This window comes from Perca fluviatilis, chromosome 12, assembly GCF_010015445.1.
Source record: "Perca fluviatilis chromosome 12, GENO_Pfluv_1.0, whole genome shotgun sequence".
NCBI classification, from domain to species: Eukaryota; Metazoa; Chordata; class Actinopteri; order Perciformes; family Percidae; genus Perca; species Perca fluviatilis.
The window spans coordinates 34,428,676-34,451,175 of record NC_053123.1 but is presented as its reverse complement, the minus strand read 5'-3'; the positions used below and the strand labels follow the sequence as shown (position 1 = coordinate 34,451,175).

At 42.8% G+C, this 22,500-nt stretch overlaps 1 protein-coding gene across 1 annotated transcript in view; it reads right to left on the bottom strand.

The window, feature by feature from the left end:
* Positions 1–22,500, bottom strand: part of itgav (integrin, alpha V) — a 55,273-nt gene that overhangs the window by 24,097 nt on the left and 8,676 nt on the right. Inside the window, exons 3-10 of the mRNA XM_039818915.1 lie at positions 6,251–6,342; positions 5,468–5,582; positions 5,260–5,321; positions 4,655–4,703; positions 962–1,084; positions 500–544; positions 161–204; positions 1–25 (exon numbers count right to left, since the gene is read on the bottom strand). The exon at positions 1–25 is cut by the window's left edge and continues 32 nt beyond it. Coding sequence (XP_039674849.1) covers positions 1–25; positions 161–204; positions 500–544; positions 962–1,084; positions 4,655–4,703; positions 5,260–5,321; positions 5,468–5,582; positions 6,251–6,342 — 555 coding nt within the window. The remainder of the gene's footprint in view (positions 26–160; positions 205–499; positions 545–961; positions 1,085–4,654; positions 4,704–5,259; positions 5,322–5,467; positions 5,583–6,250; positions 6,343–22,500) is intronic.

Sequence of the window (22,500 nt, the reverse complement as noted above, 5' to 3'; positions counted from 1 at the left end):
TGTTCAGGCCGTTGAAGATGTTCACCTGAAACATCAAACACAGCACAGGGAGTCAGAGTGTGTGTGTGTGTGCGTGTGTGCATGTCTGTGTGTGTGTGCGTCTGTCTGCATATGTGCACATGTGTGTGTGTGTGTGTGTGTGTGTGTGTGTCTGTCTTACATAACCCAGCGCCTTGTCTCCACGAGGTACTCCGGTCACATAATCTGTTGAGAGGAAATCACAACTGTGACTACGAATGCAACTGTCACTTATTCCTATGATCGATCGATCGATCATTCATACATACATACATACATACATACATAGGCCCACAAGGTTGTTGTTTTTAATACAACACCCCCCAAATGACTCAGTTCACTGATAGTTGATTTTCATTATAGAATCCAAATCGTAGTTCTGCTGCAGCTCCAACAACAGACGATGATCCTTGAATGCATCCCGACCAGTTCAATCTTTAGTGGTTTTAACAGTGAAGGGGGAGTCGAGCGCTGTTCTTACCTTCTTTTCCATCGGAGTTGAAGTCTCCGACAGTCACCGAGTATCCTGTGAACACACACAGACGTCCATTCACTCAGTGGAGCTACAGAAACCTTTAAGTTAACAATAACACACACACACACTGTGGGATGGTTTAGCACCCAAAGAACAGATGCTCAAAGTAGATCGTGTCTGGATTAAAACTAATCAAAGGTGTCTGTCTGTCTGTCAGTGTGTGTCTGTGTCAGTGTCAGTGTGTGTGTGTATGTCTGTGTGTCTGTGTGTGTGTATGTGTCTGTTTGTGTGTGTCAGTGTGTATGTGTGTGTCTGTGTCTGTGTGTGTGTCTGTGTCAGCGTGTGTGTGTCACCGTTTGTGTGTGTATGTGTGTCTGTGTGTGTGTGTGTATGTCTGCGTGTGAGTTAGTGTGTGTCTGTGTCAGTGTGTGTGTCAGTGTGTGTGTGTGTCTGTCTGTCTGTGGTTACCTAGGTAACTGTCATCGTACTGAGCACTGGCCGACTTGGTGGCGAGGGTGTTTCCGTACGGAGTGATGTATTGCTTGTCAAACCGGGTAAAAATCTCTGAGACGTCATCAGAAATCAGCTGACCTGCAGAGAGAGAGAGAGAAAGAGAGAGCGTTAGAGATAAAGAAAACCAGAGAGAACGAGGGTGGAACAAAGAAGAACAAGAAGAGATCGAAGCCAAAGAAGAGGGGGGAGAACAGAAAGAAATGATTTCATACTCAAGTTTGTTTACAAGCTGGAACACTTTGAAAAAGGAGCCACGGTGTTAACCAGTGTCTAATCACAACCAGAGGGGCGTGTGTGTGTGTGTGTGTGTGTGTGTGGTTTGTGGTGTGTGTGTGTGTGTGTGTGTGTGTGTGTGTGTGTGTGTGTGTGTGTGTGTGTGTTTGTTGACTCAACAGGAAACAATAATTAGGCTAACACACCCCAGGGAAAAAAAAAAGAGAACATGTGTGATTGACTCAGCGTTCAGGATATATTCTGTGTGTCACACCCTCTAAAGTCTGGCGGTTACACAAACATGGATTACAACACACACACACACACACACACCACACATACAATACATAACACACACAATACACAACACACCACACACACAACACCCACAAACACAGACACGTACTGACACACACACACACACACACACACACACACAGAGAAACAGACACACACACACACAGAACACATACGTACTGACACACACACACACACACAAATACACAACACACACACACACACAATACACAACACACCACACCCACAAACACAGAGACGTACTGACACACACACACACACCACACACACACACACACACACACACACACACACACACACACACACACACACACACACACACACACACACACACACACACACACACACACACACACACACAGAGAACACATACGTGCCCGACACACACACACACACACACACACACACACACAGAACACATACGTACTGACACACACACACACACAAATACACAACACACATACAACACACAACACACCACACACACACAGAGACGTACTGACACACACACACACACACACAAACACCACACACAAATACACAACACACATACAATACACAACACACCACACACAACACGCACCGACGTGACTGACACACACACACACACACACACACACACACACACACACACACACACACACACACACCCCTTGCCTACCTGCTTATTATAATTAAAGTCTTAGGGTGGTGATGATGCAGCCCACAGTGACTCTGCTCTGTCAGTCTTTGTTCAGCTAAGTCAAGCATACGGTCACATTTAAATCATGCATTTGAAATGTAATAACAATAAGTTGTTTCAACCGGCCACGCCCTTTTTTCATTGTGCTGCCCCGTGTCAGCGTTGATGTAAAGAAGTGAAATGAGAGCATTAGGTCCTCCTTAGCTCGGAAACTTGAGAAACACTACCTTGTTTAAATCACACTTTTTGGAACATCAATGCTTTTTTAGATTTCCAAGAATCTCCACTGCTGAAGCACAAACTCATTTTTCAACTCATAAACTAAGAACTTTATTTACAGGCTACGAGAAAAAAGGATCCAAGTTGTAATGAAGAGGACTTCTCCTTAAAAAGGGCTGTTGGGAGAACTGCCATCTATCTGCTGCTGCCAGCTGGCGACAACTTTTCGTTATTCACAGGAAGCCGTCTCTGGTGCTTAACCTAAAGCTTCAGCCAGTGGTCATCCACTCTAGAACATCCACGGCCAGTTGTGGGAGCGTCACATGACCCTTGTGTGGTCCTCGGGTCAAATTTGAAGTTTTTTTATATCAGAAATGTGGCTTTCTTACAACCAAATTGCCCCAAAATAACTAGGAGGCATGAATGTACGATGTATGGATCCCATAAACATATACAGTGGCGCTCATAATAGTTTAAAGTTGAGTAAAAAGAGGAATAAAAAAAATAAAAAATAAATCATCTTTTGGAAATTGATCTTAATGCCTTAATTAAAAAAATGAGGAAAAATCCAACCTTTTAAGGACACCAATTCTCTTTGTGAATGAATAATGTATCGTAAATAAATAAATAAAATACAGGGGGAATAAGTCTTTAAATTCAACCTTTAAACTATGAGTTACTGCATGGTCACTTCTGTTGACGTTCCAAGGAAATTCAAAAGAAAACCAGAGCAAGCTCACCCCTCCCCCCCCATGTTTCTGTAACTGTCATGACTAACTGACTAACTGTCACTAACCCCCCCCCTCCCCCCCAACCATCTTGTCTGTGATTGGCTGGAACGTGGTTGGTTGTATTTTGGTGCACAGCCTGTGCCCCTAGTGTTTGTTTGACGTTTACAAGCCCTGTGTGGTCTCCCGAGACCGGGCTTTTTCACGGTGTTTTCAGGAACCAGGCAGCTAGCGGATCAACGAGCGCTACCCCGTGCTAAGTACCCCGGTTAAGTTGTGACAGGACCGACGAACGCGATGAGATTTGTTTGCTGTATTGTCGAGTTCCAATCCTACACGGAGAACTTGTTCGTGTATGCGTTCACCTTTACGGTTTCTCTCAAAAATGATGATCGAATGAAATTCCTTTTTACAACAAAGGCAAAGATCGTTTACACTCATCTTCTTCTTCTACTTCTACTTCCAGTGCGCGTGCAGTTGAGTTCTGTTGACAACTATGCGTCGCTGAAACATACGTCACATGCTCTGATTGGTTGTAGGTCTATCTATTGCTCTGATTGGTTGTAGGTCTATCTGTTGCTCTGATTGGTTGTAGGTCTATCTGTTGCTCTGATTGGTTGTAGGTCTATCTGTTGCTCTGATTGGTTGTAGGTCTATCTGTTGCTCTGACTGGTTGTAGGTCTATCTGATTGGTTGTAGGTCTATCTGTTGCTCTGACTGGTTGTAGGTCTATCTATTGCTCTGACTGGTTGTAGGTCTATCTGTTGCTCTGACTGGTTGTAGGTCTATCTGTTGCTCTGACTGGTTGTAGGTCTATCTGTGGCTCTGACTGGTTGTAGGTCTATCTGTGGCTCTGACTGGTTGTAGGTCTATCTGTGGCTCTGACTGGTTGTAGGTCTATCTGTGGCTCTGACTGGTTGTAGGTCTATCTGTTGCTCTGACTGGTTGTAGGTCTATCTGTTGCTCTGACTGGTTGTAGGTCTATCTGTTGCTCTGACTGGTTGTAGGTCTATCTGTGGCTCTGACTGGTTGTAGGTCTATCTGTGGCTCTGACTGGTTGTAGGTCTATCTGTTGCTCTGACTGGTTGTAGGTCTATCTGTTGCTCTGACTGGTTTTAGGTCTATCCGTTGCTCTGACTGGTTGTAGGTCTATCTGTGGCTCTGATTGGTTGTAGGTCTATCTGTTGCTCTGACTGGTTGTAGGTCTATCTGTTGCTCTGATTGGTTGTAGGTCTATCTGTTGCTCTGACTGGTTGTAGGTCTATCTGTTGCTCTGACTGGTTGTAGGTCTATCTGTTGCTCTGATTGGTTGTAGGTCTATCTAATTGAGTGCAGAGGCATTTTCTTTCCTGGTTGGGTTGAAACACGCTCCATAAACACAGCCCAACGGAGCAGCATCAGACGTCAGGCTAGTAACCCAGTGCAGTTTTAAAGAAAATGTAATTTGTAATTTAATAGTAAGTGTTTCATAGTTGTAGGTCATCTCACCCTGCCAGTAGAAGCTGCCAGGTCCTCCCACCACCACTCGGTTGCTCTTCTGAAACCACAAAGACAAAGAAAGAGACTCTCACTTGTTCTTCAGCCTCTTAAGGTCAGTGGTAGAGGAAGATTCAGTAGAGGTGTGAACCTTCGCTGATCTCCCGATTCGATTACAATTAACATGTCAGCGATTCGATTCAATTCGATATCACGATGCGTCAAATACATTTTTCTTTTAAAGCCATGTAGGATATTTAATTCATAGCTTTTCAAGCTTCAGAAACCAAACATTCTGCAGTGCTCTAATACTAAATAAACTGGATACATAAAACTATACAGCACTGAGCACATGGCACCTCCTGAATGTGCAAAACACATACCAGAATATATAAACAGAAATGTTGTTAGGCCTACATTAAATTGTAAACAGAAATAATCGATTATGAGCCGGCCGATTATCGACACAGCATTGTCCACGTCCACGATTCCATGCATCGATTATTTGATTAATTTCAACAGCTCTAGTATTCAGATCCTCTAATTCAGTAAAAGGACTAGTACCACTCTGTCACAAGTACAAATAAAAGGCAGAAGTGTTTTTCGGGGGTTTCTACCTTGAGGAAGTCGACACTGAAGCCGGCCTGGCAGAAGCCCTGCCCCTCGGGAGAGTTAGCACCTGGACACGGGAAGAAAACATAGAATATATCATGAAGAGAAGAGCAGTTATTAACGATATAATGGCAGACATTCAGCGTTCCTGGGTGGAGGTGTACTGCACGTTATCGCTAATGAAAGACAGACGGGCGGAGGAAAAGAACGGACTCGATCTGCAGGGCGAGTACTCGACCACGGTCGCTCCTTTCTTCAGGTAACACGTTCCCACCGGCTCTCGCTCGGACACGCCGAAGGTCGACCACTGGTACAGGGGAGCACAGGCCTGGGAACACACACACACACACACACACACACACACACACACACACACACACACACACACACACACACACACACACACACACACACACACACACACACACACACACACACACACACACACACACACACACACACAGAGAAACACACACACACACACAGAGAAACACACACACACAGAGAAACACACACACACACACACAGAGAAACACACACACACACACACAAAGAAACACACACAGAAAATACACACACACACACACACACACACACACACACACACACACACACACACACACAGAGAAACACACACACAGAGAAACAGACACACACACACAGAAAAACACACACACAGAAACAGACACACACAGAGAAGCAGACACACACACACAGAGAAACAGACAGACACACACACAGAGAAACATACAGACACACACACACACACAGAAACAGACACACACACACACACACACACACAGAAACATACACACACACACACACACACACACACACAAAACAAACACACACAAACATACATACAGACACACAAATAAGATGAGAACATATTTGAAATAAAAATTCAAGTCCAAATTAAAAGGCAAGCATTATTATACTTCAGAACAACAGTGTCAGTGTGTGTGTGTGTGTGTGTGTGTGGTGTGTGTATCTCACCAGGATGTGTTCTCCATCAGATCGTACCGAGGCACCGAACCACTGCTTGGATTTAAACTCCATCTGAGCTCCTTGGCCATTCTTCCTGTCATCTGCAGAGAGACACACAGACGGTAGAATTAGGAAGGAATTTAACACCTTAAACAACTACGCCTCAGGCTCCAAAATCAGTATACTGCTGCAATTACACGGTCTGTTTGAATAATCTCATTAACATAACATAAAAGTAACACTTATGAGATGTAATGTATGTAGCGGTGAACACGTCAGTACATACGTTACTGGGTCAGAGTAAATGAAGATGGAACAATAAATGCATAAATGGAAGTTTTCAGAAAGATCTATACACTTTTAGAGTGAACATCTGTGTGAAATGATGCAGAGCCAGTCCAAACCCTCTAGAATAGGGGTCTTCAACATTTTTTAAGCCAAGGAGCCCTTAACTGAAAGAGAGACGGAGCAGGGACCCCCTACTACATACAGTACAGGCCAAAAGTTTGGACACACCTTCTCATTCAATGAGTTTCCTTTTTATTTTCATGACTATTTACATTGTAGATTCTCACTGAAGGCATCAAAACTATGAATGAACACATATGGAATTATGTACTTAACAAGAAAGTGTGAAATAACTGAAAACATGTCTTATATTTTAGATTCCTCAAAGTAGCCACCCTTTGCTTTTTTAGATAACTCTGCAAACCCTTGGTGTTCTCTCAATGAGCTTCATGAGGTAGTCACCTGAAATGGTTTTACCTTCACAGGTGTGCTTTGTCAGGGTTAATTAGTGGAAGTTTTTCCCTTATTAATAAAAAAATGTAAATGTACAATGTAAATAGTCATGAAAATAAAAAGGAAACGCATTGCATGAGAAGGTGTGTCCAAACTTTTAGCCTGTACTGTATATTGTAGAATATGAAGTTGCATAATAAACTGGGCCTACAATAAGTTGCAGGGCGGCCAAATGCCTTTATACATAGGCTGCCTTTTTGTGCATAGAAATACTAAGCTATTAAAATAGCCTACTAATTGTTGGCATGACTTTATAAATAATGTTCAAAATACATGTGTCACATTGAATCCATCTGTGGATGGCCTTAGTGAAGCACAGAGGGAGAGAGGTTTTAGTAGAGGCATGTTATTGTTAGAATGAGAAGGTGCCAGAGTAATAAACTTGCCTTGCCTATGCATAAGACAATAAGAACCTATGCCAAACATTACACACACCCCTATCTTTTGTCTTTTATTGGGTCATGTGTGTCTTCATTTGTATTGCACTATAGACACATTTAAAAACAACAACAACAACAACAACAACACACAACACACAACAAGAACGGGCTTTTACGGTTCAAAAAAGGTTGCCAGAATTCTCACAAACCACCCAAAACAGACACACATAATGACACACACACAAAGACACACATAATGACACACACACAAAGACACACATAATGACACACACACACACACACACACACAGCTGAGTCTATAAATGTCTGTGCGGAGCTTTGATGGTCTTCAGTCTCTAAGTCTGGCGACAGATGGACAGACACGCTGAATATGAGTGAGGGAGGAGAAGCAGGAGTTTAAAATGAACTCATGTTTATGGGCTACGCTGGGTTTTTCTAAATTAATTTTAAAGACATTTGCAAGCTCTACTGATTATATTCTCACCATGTAGACATTTGACGTACAGAACGAATAAACGTGTATATATATACATATATTTTAAATGCTGATTTGGCCCATTGCATGTTTTCCTGAGCCTGATGAAGCCATGAGAGAAACAAGGTGCTCCTGTCAGCATTTGTAAAAGATTCTTGATTATAGTGGTGTCTGCTGAGTGGACTCTCTCTCTCCCTCTCTCTCCCTCTCTCTCTGTGTCTCTCTCTGTGTCTCTCTCCGTGTCTCTCTCTCTCTCTCTGTGTCTCTCTCTCCGTGTCTCTCTGGCTCTCTCTCTCTCTCTCTCAGTAAATTACTTACTCGTGGTCACACATGAAGACCATGTATGTCATATGTAATGTCCTCTTGGGTCAAAAACACTTTTTGATGCTTTTTTTCCCCGATGACTTTGACACTATTTCTGACATTTTTTGTCATGTTTTTGTTGGTTTTTCCAACGTCTTGACACATTTTTCCACTACCACCAACTTCTAACCAATATCGTTTCTTATTTTTAGGAATTCATGGCCAATAAACCTTGTGTATATGAAGTTATACCTCATTTTTCAGTTAAAAAAAGCTGCAAGTAGGAATCATTTTGACTAATATTAGAGGAACGTATGTTGATGGATAATCAGAGACCGGTGTACAGTAGGGCTGTGCAATTAATCGAAATTTAAATAGCGATTACGATTTCCGATCCAAATGACTACAAATACAGAATAATCGAGAAAAACAATTATTTAGCTCATTACGTTTTGCACGTAAACTCTTATTTTCCCTTTCGTGTTCTGAATGAAAAAATGAAGTTTCAATAGGAAAAGTATTACGGCAAAGTTCATAGTTGTATGTTTTTAACTGTTGATTTATTTAACTTTCTCCAGTTTTTTTAAGTTCAATAATGGCAACAGAAGTCAACGAGTTAATCGTGTCAAATTATCGTGATTTCAATATTGACTGAAATAATCGTGATCATACTTTTTCCCCCATAATCGAGCAGCCTTTGACATACATGTACAGTATGTCAAAGTTTAGACAGGATACCGTTTAAACAATTTACATTATTTTTCAAATGCTATATATTAAATAAAACACTCAGTATCAGTAGTTGTACTTGCGGAGAGCGTTGCAGGGAAGCATCCATGTTATTTTTGGGTTAATATGGTTAAAAAGAAACCCATATTTCTGATATAGAGATTTTGAAAACGGGTCAAATTTCGACGCAGCGGCCTGCGACTTGTGGGGTGTGTGGTTTGAGGCGGTGTGAGAGTCCCATACAGCAAACAGGAAACATTACTGCCTCTATCTCTGCCACGAGAACATTTAAAAACACACCAAACACAAGCTGTGGACTGGCCGGGAGTTTGTGGAACAGCTGACTGTTTCCTCAGTCCCTCATTCTCTTTACTTTCTCTCTTTCTCCGGGGAAATGAAGCTGCCTTTAAATACGCTCGGAAATGTCGAGATCTATAAACCATCTGACCGAAAACAGTAACTGTGAAATACAGTCGCCTTGTACTACAGTTGGGGGTTAAAGAACACAACAGGACAGCAACACACATTTGGAGACACTCCCAACACCGCACAACCCTGCAGAGAATCCCTGGATCTTTGGTATGAACGCGACAGGCAGACAGACAGGCAGACAGACGGACTCAGACACACATAGACAGACAGACACACAATCAGACAGACATACAGACAGAAACACACACACACACACACAGACATGAACACACAGACAGACAGACAGACAGACACACTGACAGACAGAGACACACACACATAGACAGACCGACACACAAACAGACAGACAGACAGACACACACACAGACTGACAGACAGAAACACACACAGACACAGAAACACAGACAGACACACACGAACACACACAGACAGAGAGAAAGACAGACCGACTGACGCACAGAGACAGACACACACACACACACACACAGACACAGACAGACACACACAGAGTACACATACTGCCGTGTATAAACACTGTTTGTGTGTGTAGGTATAAAGAGACAGCCAGCAGCTCTCAGTCTGCAGCCAGCTGGCTTAAGTGGCGCTGCGTTCAAAGACAAACCGAGCACCGAGTCGCTGCTGAAATAAAAGCAGCAGCCCCACACAAATCAGACACAATGAGGAGATGACAAGCAGATAAATATCTAAGCCTGGTCGGGGGTGTTAACAGCAGACGGTGAGGAAATGTTTGGGGAGTTCCCATCCTCATCATCATCATCAGGTTGGGAAACTCCGGCCTGTGGCTGCAGGATTCTGGTACCCACCACACATTGTGGGTGAAGAACAAAAAGGGTTTAGTTGCCCACATTTGGGCAATAGATTGGATGTTTAATCCCCCGGTCTGTAATTATGTTGCTCGTGATGCCGGCCAGACATGATGCCAGGTGTTTGTGCCAGCTCGACAGACTCTTTTGTGTCTTTGGTTTGTCGACTTAAATCCTAAATTACCAAAGAAATGAGTTCACGTCCACAATAACATGACGGGAAACACATCCGGCTACGAGGGTTTAATTAATCAGAGCTCCGGCTAACGACTACTGTCATTATTAATCAATCTGCTGAATGAAATGCCCACATCAGAGGCCTGGTCCACACAAACACTGTCAAACTGGTATTCTTGGGTTTTCTCCGGGCCAAATCTTTGCCAGTCCAATCAGCGAGTCCGGTAGGACCAGGCTAGTGGACCAGAGTCTGGCAGGACCAGGCTAGAGTACCAGAGTCTGATAGGACCAGGCTAGTGGACCAGAGTCTGGTAGGACCAGGCTAGAGTACCAGAGTCTGGTAGGACCAGGCTAGAGTACCAGAGTCTGGTAGGACCAGGCTACACATACACTGGTATTTTTGAAAAAACTCCTATTCTAAAAACAAAATCCAGTTCACACATCTAGACAAAAAAAAAAAAAAAAAAAAAATCAATCAATCAGTCTAAATGAAAACACCTTTTTAAATGAAAAAATTGTGAGCGTGTGTTTGTTTCTGTGTGTCTGTGTGTGTGTGTGTGTGTGTGTGTGTGTGTGTGTGTGTCTGTGAGTGTGTGTGTGTGTTTGTCTGTGTCAGTTTGTGAGTGTGTCTGTGTGTGTGTGTGTGTGTGTGTGTGTGTGTGTGTGTGTGTGTGTCTGTATGTCTGTTTGTGAGTGTGTGTGTGTGTGTCTGTGAGTGTGTGTGTGTGTTTGTCTGTGTCGGTTTGTGAGTGTGTCTGTGTGTGTGTGTGTGTGTGTGTGTGTGTGTGTGTGTCTGTATGTCTGTGAGTGTGTGTCTGTTTCTGTGTGTCTGTGTATGTGTGTCTGTTTGTGAGTGTCTGTGTGTGTGTGTGTGTGTGTGTGTGTGTGTGTGTGTGTGTGTGTGTGTGTGTGTCTCGGTGTGTCTATTTGTATGTGTGTCTGTTTGTGAGTGTCTCTGTGTGTGTGTGTGTGTGTGTGTGTGTGTGTGTGTGTGTGTGTGTGTGTGTTTGTGTGTGTGTGTGTGTGTGTCTGTTTGTGTGTGTGTCTGAAAAAAACAACAACTTGTGTTTACATGTTGAACCAGCTTAATGCGGACGTAGAGGGCCTGAGTCATATTCATATCTTTCTTTTCTCACTCACTTCCTGTTCCAAACTGCCCAATAAAAGCACAACGATATATTTCTGGACGAGTCACACTTCTGGAGGAAAAATCCAGCAGGATCGAAAGCAAATGGTGTGTCATGGTTAGAGAGAACAGAAAAGGTGGGACTAGCACGCTGAGTCACAGTCATAACACACATTCCAGTTAATTCTGTTCTCTGGGCCGATAAAGCTCTGGCCAGCAAATCACCGAGGTTACAACAACAAAGGCCTCTATTGTGTGAGGACACACACACACACACACACACACTCACACACTCACACACTCACACACTCACACACAGACTCTCACACACTCACACACAGACTCTCACACAGAGACACACAGACTCATACACAGAGACACACACACACACGCACACAGACTCATATACACACACACACAGACACACACTCCTATGCATACAGACACACACACGCACAGACACAGCACACACACACACAGACACACTCATATATATATATACACACATACACACACACAGACACAGCCTCACACAGCCACAAACACACACACAGACTCATGTACACACAGACACACACTCATATGCATACAGACACACACATACGCACAGACACATAGACACACACACAGACACAGCCTCACACACAGCCACAAACACACACACACAGGCTCATATACACACACAGACACACACTCATATGCATACAGACACACACACGCACACACACACACACAGCCTCACACACTCACATGCACACAGACACACACACACGTGCACACACACACAGAGGCTCTTACACACACACACACACACACACACACACACACACACAGTAACATAACTAGGCCGCTGCTCACTAACAGATTTCCAGCCAGAGGCGACAGCATCAGTGTTGGGTTTGGATCAGTCGGAGGAGTTCAGATGTGTGTCGGTCCTGAGAAGTAAACACACTCTTCAGGAGACGTATTAAAGCTGCGTGAGACTCATTCACCTTTTATGGACATAACAGGTCTGAACAGCACCGAGCACCAAGGCGTCCTGTAGGTATTCGTGTGCTGTTAGTGGAGCTAGAGACCGGGGGTTCAGGTCCCGTTTGAGAAGAAAAGATAACAGAGAGTTTTTTTTTTTAAGTTTAGGGAACAAACGGAGCTCATGGAAATGGAAAATGCTAATTATGCATTGAATTATACCATCTTATAGATCGCATTTTTCTGCAGGGACTGATCAGCAGTGTATGTGTATGTATGGGACGCAGCCCATGTTTGAGAAACAGCAGGCTGTTTTTAACACAAAAAATGTGATTGCTTGATAGCAAAAAAAACAACTCAAAAGTCGCACAATAGAGCTTTTTCACGGCAGACATGTTGACATGTCATAGTAGGAAAAGCACAGGTGTGTTCAGACCCATTAATGATGGCTGCATTCCACTTAGGAGAGACCCTGGTATTAAACCATTACTGATGGCTGCATTCCACTTAGGAGAGACCCTGGTATTAAACCATTACTGATGGCTGCATTCCACTTAGGAGGGACCCTGGTATTAAACCATTACTGATGGCTGCATTCCACTTAGGAGAGGTCCTGGTATTAAACCATTACTGATGGCTGCATTCCACTTAGGAGAGACCCTGGTATTAAACCATTACTGATGGCTGCATTCCACTTAGGAGAGGCCCTGGTTTTAAACCATTAATGATGGCTGCATTCCACTTAGGAGAGACCCTGGTATTAAACCATTAATGATGGCTGCATTCCACTTAGGAGAGGTCCTGGTATTAAACCATTAATGATGGCTGCATTCCACTTAGGAGAGACCCTGGTATTAAACCATTACTGATGGCTGCATTCCACTTAGGAGAGACCCTGGTATTAAACCATTACTGATGGCTGCATTCCACTTAGGAGAGGCCCTGGTATTAAACCATTACTGATGGCTGCATTCCACTTAGGAGAGACCCTGGTATTAAACCATTACTGATGGCTGCATTCCACTTAGGAGAGGCCCTGGTATTAAACCATTACTGATGGCTGCATTCCACTTAGGAGAGGTCCTGGTATTAAACCATTACTAGCTAAGTTTCCATCCACTTGTCAATCGAATTATCTGAAGTTCGGTAAAAAAAACTCATGCGAATAAAGTTTCCATCAAACAGCTTTAAAGCGAATAAAAACCTGTGCGTAATGACGTCACATGCTGTTTTACGATTAAATTGGTATATCAAATTGATTTGAGACATTTTATGATGTTTCCATTCATTTTTGCACTGAATCGCACAAGATTCAAGCGAACTTTTGCGAACAAAGTTTTGCTAGACAAAAGTAGTTGTTAATATTAGAAGCCAAGCTATAGCCTAAGCTCCGATGGACCTTTGGCTGAGGATCTGATCCAGCTCATCAACAAGGTGGAACTTGCCTTATATTTTCCCTCCGGCACAGCTGAGAGAAAACTCTCTTTCTTGAGCCGTGTATCGCTGTTTGAGCGCCTTCGTCGTAAGGGACATTCTGAAACGCTTAACGTGAAAAAGCTTAACGTGGTTTAATATCTGAACAATGATCAATCATCACCAGATGTATCATGGTCATATCTTGTCATGAACACTTAAGCCTGTCAAAAAAACTAAATCGAAATCCAATGATTATAGAAGTTATCTCACGTTAAAGCCCATGTTGCAAGTTAACCACCACTGTTGATTAATAGGTACATATAGCACTCAATATACAGTGCCTTGCGAAAGTATTCGGCCCCCTTGAACGTTTCGACCTTTTGCCACATTTCAGGCCTCAAACATAAAGATATAAAACTGTAATTTTTTGTGAAGAATCAACAACAAGTGGGTCCCAATTATGAAGTGGAACGAAATTCATTGGCTATTTCAAACTTTTTAACAAATAAAAACTGAAAAAGTGAGGCGTGCAAAATTATTCAGCCCCTTTACTTTCAGTGCAGCAAACTCTCTCCAGAAGTTCAGTGAGGATCTCTGAATAATCCAATGTTGACCTAAATGACTAATGATGATAAATAGAATCCAGCTGTGTGTAATCAAGTCTCCGTATAAATGCACCTGCTCTGTGATAGTCTCAGAGGTCCGTGTAAAGCGCAGAGAGCATCATGAAGAACAAGGAACACACCAGGCAGGTCCGAGATACTGTTGTGGAGAAGTTTAAAGCCGGTTGGATACAAAAATTTCCCAAGCTTTAAACATCCCAAGGAGCACTGTTCAAGCGATAATATTGAAATGGAAGGAGTATCAGACCACTACAAATCTACGAACCGGCCGTCCCTCTAAACTTTCAGCTCATACAAGGAGAAGACTGATCAGAGATGCAGCCAAGAGGCCCATGATCACTCTGGATGAACTGCAGAGATCTACAGCTGAGGTGGGAGACTCTGTCCATAGGACAACAATCAGTCGTATACTGCACAAATCTGGCCTTTATGGAAGAGTGGCAAGAAGAAAGCCATTTCTTAAAGATATCCATAAAAAGTGTCGTTTAAAGTTTGCCAAAAGCCACCTGGGAGACACGCCAAACATGTGGAAGAAGGTGCTGTGGTCAGATGAAACCAAAATCGAACTTTTTGGCAACAATGCAAAACGTTATGTTTGGCGTAAAAGCAACACAGCTCATCACCCTGAACACACCATCCCCACTGTCAAACATGGTGGTGGCAGCATCATGGTTTGGGCCTGCTTTTCTTCAGCAGGGACAGGGAAGATGGTTCAAATTGATGGGAAGATGGATGGAGCCGAATACAGGACCATTCTGGAAGAAAACCTGATGGAGTCTGCAAAAGACCTGAGACTGGGACGGAGATTTGTCTTCCAACAAGACAATGATCCAAAACATAAAGCAAAATCTACAATGGAATGGTTCACAAATAAACATATCCAGGTGTTCGAATGGCCAAGTCAAAGTCCAGACCTGAATCCAATCGAGAATCTGTGGAAAGAACTGAAAACTGCTGTTCACAAACGCTCTCCATCCAACCTCACTGAGCTCGAGCTGTTTTGCAAGGAGGAATGGGCAAAAATGTCAGTCTCTCAATGTGCAAAACTGATAGAGACATACCCCAAGCGACTTACAGCTGTAATCGCAGCAAAAGGTGGCGCTACAAAGTATTAACTGAAGGGGGCTGAATAATTTTGCACGCCCAATATTTCAGTTTTTTATTTGTTTAAAAGGTTTGAAATATCCAATAAATTTCGTTCCACTTCATGATTGTGTCCCACTTGTTGTTGATTCTTCACAAAAAATTACAGTTTTATATCTTTATGTTTGAGGCCTGAAATGTGGCAAAAGGTCGAAAAGTTCAAGGGGGCCGAATACTTTCGCAAGGCACTGTATGTATATCATTGTTAAAAATGTCTCCAAATAGCGTTAAAGGCCAGTTTTTGTCGTTTTTGGTATTAGTGTTTGTTTTTTTCGCAATTCGGTGATGACGTCACGTTGGGGAGACGTGTATCAGCCTAGTACTAGAACTATGGTGACTGACTGGGATGAGGAAGAGGGTTTTTTACTGTCCATGAATAGCACCAAGTGAAAGTCAATGTTTTATTTATATCTAGTGACAGTGATCATGTCGTTAGTTCAGATAAGTACCGGTAAACTTATCTAGATCTAGAAAATACAAGGCATCATGTTAGCTATGTGCTAACTTGCCAGTCCCACCTGTGAAATCCCCCGATGGTTGTAAACACATAGATATGATTGATATCATGATTAGATATCTCACGTTTTGATGGTAGCCTACTAGCTCCAGTAACAACATATTTGCCTGGTGTTTATTTATTACTTGTGCGGGGATGCTGTTCAGCTTCTCACAAGTTTAGACAGCTAGATACGCATACCGGCCCGCCGCTCGCGTTAAGCGCAGCAGCATTAGCCTACGCGGCTGGATTAAATATTCAGCGAGTGCCGCCGAGTTTCCTATATCTGCGTCCACGTTGTCAACAAGACTTGTGGCGTTAGTGCTCCTTTTGTACCATAACTTTATTGAATGAAACGTTAAACTTGGCTCCTACGAGATGGTTTTGTTAGTTAGTTAGTTACACACAAAGCTAACTGGCTATAGTTAGCCTGTAACCTATGCTAGCGGACATTAGCTAACGTTGCATAGCCAGCAAGCAGCTTCGGCGAGCTAACCTCAACAGCTAACACATCCATGTGTCTCCATTTCAAACATCACTGCAGATTGACTGCTTTTAACAGCAGAGGTTGATTGTGGGCAACATACTGTCGCGGTTAGCTCCCGAAACTACTGCCCGTTGCCGAAGTTGCTGGCTGGCTACGTAACGTTAGCTAATCCCGCTAGCATACGTAAAGGGGCTAACTATAGCCAGTTAGCTTTGTGTGTAATGTTACAAAAAACACCTATTTCGTAGGGCGAAGCTTAATATTTCATTCAATAAAAGTATGATACAAAGAGCACTAACGCACATGTCTTGTGTTGACAACGTCGGGCGCGGCTCGAAGGCAGTTGTAATACCGGTATTTAACTAGCAGTCTAAGCTAACGCTGTTCGCGTAACGTTAAACGTCGGCGTATCGTTAGCTAGCCGTTTAAACTTGTGAAAAGCCGAATAGCATCCCCGTCCAAGCTGCCTTTCACTTAATATTCACATAATAAAGACACATTGACTCGGTCGAGACCAAAAGCCATATTTTGCCAGATCAGTGGCAGCAACCGTGACCGGGACAGTGAACCGAGACCATTGATATATATATTAACGAGACGAGGCTTTCGCCTGTCGTCTCCCCAACGTGACGTCATGCAATGCATTGTGGGGGAAAGACAAACCGCTGTAAAATAGTACCTACTTTTTCGTGTTATATTCTGTTTTGTGATACCTAACAACATCAAATACATGAATACCAGTTTAAATGTTTATTACCAACAAGCAATTACCAAAAATTCGTTGGAAAATTAAACTTGCAACATGGGCTTTAATGTGTCAGATAACGTCCATAATATTTGGACATTGGGTTAGATTTGACCGTTTTAAGTGGTTATGATGAGCAATATAGGAGAGGATTTTTTTGGTGATGATTGATCGTGGTTTAGATACATTAAACCACGTTAAGCTTTTTCACATTAGGACTTATAAAGCCAATGAGAACCGTGGAGAGTCAACCCCCAGCCGCTCCGCTGCCCTGAAGCAGAAACGCTTTATGTCAGATAACGTCCATAATAATTGGACATTGGGTTAGATTATTTGACAGTTTTCCGTGGTTATGATGGGTAATATGAGAGCGAAATTTGGTGATGATTGATCATTGTTTAGGTACATTCAACCACGTAAGGTTTTTCCATAGGCTCTGCATAAACGCTTAATGTCAGATAATGTCCATAATAATTGGACTTTGGGTTGGAGTTTTTTACAGTTTTCAGTGGTTATGAGGAGCAATATGAGAGAGAAATTTGGTAATCACTGATCATTGTTTAGGTTCATTAAACCATGTTAAGCTTTTTCCTCGCCATATTAATACGGCCACTGATGAAGAAAATATTAACGTGAGATAACTCCTATAATCGTTGGATTTCGATTTAGTTTTTTTGACAGGCTTAAGTGTTCATGACAAGATATAACCATGATAAATCTGGTGATGATCATCGTTGTTTAGATACATTAAACCACGTTAAGCTTTTTCAAGTTAAGCGTTTAATGTCCCTGTCGTAACTGTTGGTCATTTCCTTCGCGAGCTCCTGATAAATGATGGCGTTTCTTAGATTTTTGCTATCTAAAATAGTTATATTTTTCTGGTAAATTAAATTTAAAAAGTATCTCGTCTCCTCGTTTGTCCACTTACATCTGTTTTTGTTTTGCAAACAGAGCGGAAATACTGGGCGGAAATGAACTGAAACTTCTTCTTCGTTTTATTGCGGGTTGCAACCATAAAATGACCTAAAACCTAATCGCAATTCATTATTTATTCGGCAAATAACGTTTCCATCAGCGTTTATCGCATAAGCCGTATATCAATCAAGAGAAAATCCGATGAGACCGAACGTATTTCATTTGAGTCGATATTCATGAAATTCAGTCGGATTTTACTGTTTCCATAAGGCATTTTTCATTCGATATCACTTAATTCGGATAAAAACGGGTCGATGGAAAAATAGCTAGTGATGGCTGCATTCCACTTAGGAGAGGTCCTGGTATTGTGCATGCTGACTCACTGAAATATCTTACTGGGACACTTGATGGAATTGAGCCATCGTTAAGGTTATCAATTTCAGCTGTGCTTTTCCTACTATGACAAGTCAACATGTCTGCTGTGAGAAAGGTCCATTGGCAAGGCAAGGCAGCTTTATTTATAAAGCACATTTCAGCAACAGGGCAATTCAAAGTGCTTTACATAAAACATGAAAGAAATTCAGAAAACAATTTAAAAACAATTTAAAAACATTCAAAGTCAAGAATAAAATTTACAGTGCAGTATAAGAATTTATAAAAATATTTAATTTTTATTTAAAAGAAAGGCAAGATCAAAAAGATAGGTCTTCAGCCTTGATTTAAAAGAACTGAGAGTTGAAGCGGACCTGCAGTTTTCTGGGAGTTTGTTCCAGATATGTGGAGCGTAAAAACTGAACGCTGCTTCCCCCTGTTTAGTTCGGACTCTGGGGACAACAAGCAGACCTGATCCAGACCACCTGAGAGGTCTGGGTGGCTCAAACTAACACAAACTAACTAAGCGACGGAGGCAGCAGTAGAGCAGCAACTCCCGTGTTCTGCGAGGTAAAATGTCAAAGGTGCCCTGCCACACAAAGCCGTTTTGAGTTTTTTTTGGAAATAGGTCAGGTCAGTATGTGTGTGTTATGTATGTTATCCCACAGAATACCAACCACACACACACTACACACACACACAGTTAAGTTATATTTTTCTCTTTAATGTTTCCAGCTGTTCATATAAAAGGGGAACCACTCTTCATATGTTGTGTGTAAAATGAAACAAAAACTGTCTGATAAAGTTAGGGAAGTAGAAAGACTCAAGTTAAGTACTTGCATAAACAGATTTAGTCACTGGTTTCAGACTGTCTTCCCCCGAAAAAAAGAAAAAGTATAAGAGCGCCTAAAGCTGCTGACACACCGAGCCGAGGCACTGCCGGCAGTCGGACTCAAATGACCCATCTGATTGGTGGAGAGATAACCAGGAAATGGCAAGCAGGATGAGGTGACTAGAGTCTCTCAAAATCCGAGGAAAGTCTTTTAAACTGACCTATGTTGATCTGAAATGAAGACAGATTCAGCAGCTGCACACACACACACACACACACACACACACACACACGGCCTATTTCTCTTTTTTTCAGAGACACGTTACTATGTCATGTTACATGTAACTATTTTAGTACAATATGAGATCGTATTCTCAAGGAGCCGCCATGACAGTCTGGCTTTTGATGTCCGGAGCAGCCAGACCCACATGGCACGTTCGTCCAATCAGCTGCTTGTTTTTAATTTTTTGGGAGACAATACAGATTAGCGGCGCCTGCTGTTAAGGAGACGTATTACGTCTCTTCAGTGTGTTGAGACCAACTCGGGGAGACTGATCAGTAAACATACACAGGACTTTCACCCAGGAGACCGGGCGTTCAGGTCCCGTTTGAAAAGAAAAAGATAACAGAGAGTTGTTTAAACTTTAGGAAAAAACGGAGCTACGTCACGTTCTGCGTCACGTGGTCACCTTCAGGGAGTCAAGTCACATCTGATTTGACCCATAGACTGTAAATATTAATGGACAAAGCATCCGGTTTGGCGAAGTGCTGCAAATGCAGAAGTGCCTTAAACCTGCTTTATATCTGAATTCCTGCAGGGGGAGACTCCTTAAACCTGCATTATATCTGAATTCCTGCAGGGGGAGACTCCTTAAACCTGTATTATATCTGAATTCCTGCAGGGGGAGACTCCTTAAACCTGCATTATATCTGAATTCCTGCAGGGGGAGACTCCTTAAACCTGCTTTATATCTGAATTCCTGCAGGGGGAGACTCCTTAAACCTGCATTATATCTGAATTCCTGCAGGGGGAGACTCCTTAAACCTGCATTATATCTGAATTCCTGCAGGGGGAGACTCCTTAAACCTGCTTTATATCTGAATTCCTGCAGGGGGAGACTCCTTAAACCTGCATTATATCTGAATTCCTGCAGGGGGAGACTCCTTAAACCTGTATTATATCTGAATTCCTGCAGGGGGAGACTCCTTAAACCTGCATTATATCTGAATTCCTGCAGGGGGAGACTCCTTAAACCTGCTTTATATCTGAATTCCAGCAGGGGGAGACTATTTAAACCTGTATTATATCTGAATTCCTGCAGGGGGAGACTCCTTAAACCTGCTTTATATCTGAATTCCTGCAGGGGGAGACTCCTTAAACCTGCATTATATCTGACTACCAGCAGGGGGCGACACGTGCGGTTGCAAAAGGAGTTCGGTTTCTGTAGAAGTCTATAAGAAAGTGACCCACTTCTCACTTGATTTATCACCTCAGTAAACATCTTCATAATGAGTTTATCATCTCAATCACTAGTTTTAAGTCTTCTGCAACACAGAATGATGTTCATTTAGTGAATTATGGCGTAACGGCAAACTGGACGACTCATAGCAGACCAATGGGTGACATCATACATGCTCCGTCTATTAATATTATACAGTCTATGATTTGAACCCAAAACCTCCATCTTTTCATCAACTTAACTCACTAGTTCTGGTGTCTAAAAACCCTAACCAAACTGGGACAGTTTCACAACGTTAACCTTGTGGTTAAAACAGATGGCTACATGTCTTTTCAGCGCTGTGCTTCTCCAATAATGCACGCACACACACACACACACACACACACACACACACACACACACAGAGGGTCAGAGCACTGATTACGTGTTGCTATGAACTGAGTTTCCCCCCCGAGGGCACACTTTAACTTACACCACATCACATTACTGTCGGCACTAACAGCTGGCTTGGATCTCCTCTCCTCTGCTGAGACTGTAGTTTGTTTTGGTGCCTGAGACACAAGCCTCTTAAAAGAAGCTGGCACAGAAAGGATTTAAGAGGCGGGTTGTGAAAGCTGGAGGTTGTGGAGTTTAGTCCTCGGCGGTTTGGGGCGGCCGCGGCCTTTCAGACGAGGATCAGAGGAAATAACACCTTTCCTACGTTCTGATTATCAGAGGTAACTCTTTATGGTGAGGCAATGCTGTCCACACCCAACGAGACGCTGATAAAGCAGCAATAAAACACTCAACTGATTGTGCTCTCTTATTCACACACACACACACACACACACACACACACACACACAGACAGACACAGACACACACAGACAGACAGACACAGACACACACACACGGACACACACACAGACACACACAGACAGACAGACAGACAGACAGACACACACATAGACACACACACACAGACACACAGACACACACATATACACACACACAGACACAGACAGACAGACAGACACACACACACAGACACACACACACACACAAAGACACAAGCACACAGAGACACACACACACAGACAGACAAACACACACACACACACACACAGAGACACACTAACACACACACAGACAGACAGACAGACACACACACACAGAGACACACTAACACACACAGACAGACAGACACACTGACAGTGCTCTCTATTTACTACCGTGTACTGTAGGGCTGGAACGGTGGGAGGTTACTTCCTTGTTGTTTTTTAAAGATTATTTTGGAACTGTGCCTTTATTTGACAGTAGTACACAAACAGACAGGAAACATGTGAAGAGAGAGAGACAGACAGAGAAAGAGAGGGAGAAAGAGAGAGAGGGAGAGGGAGAGAGAGAGGGAGAGAGACAGAGCATAGAGAGAGAGAGAAAGAGAGAGACAGAGCATAGAGAGAGAGAGAGAGAGAGAGAGAGAGACAGAGACAGACAGACAGACAGACAGACAGGAACCAAACCGTGGTTATACGGACCAGCAGAAGTCTTTTT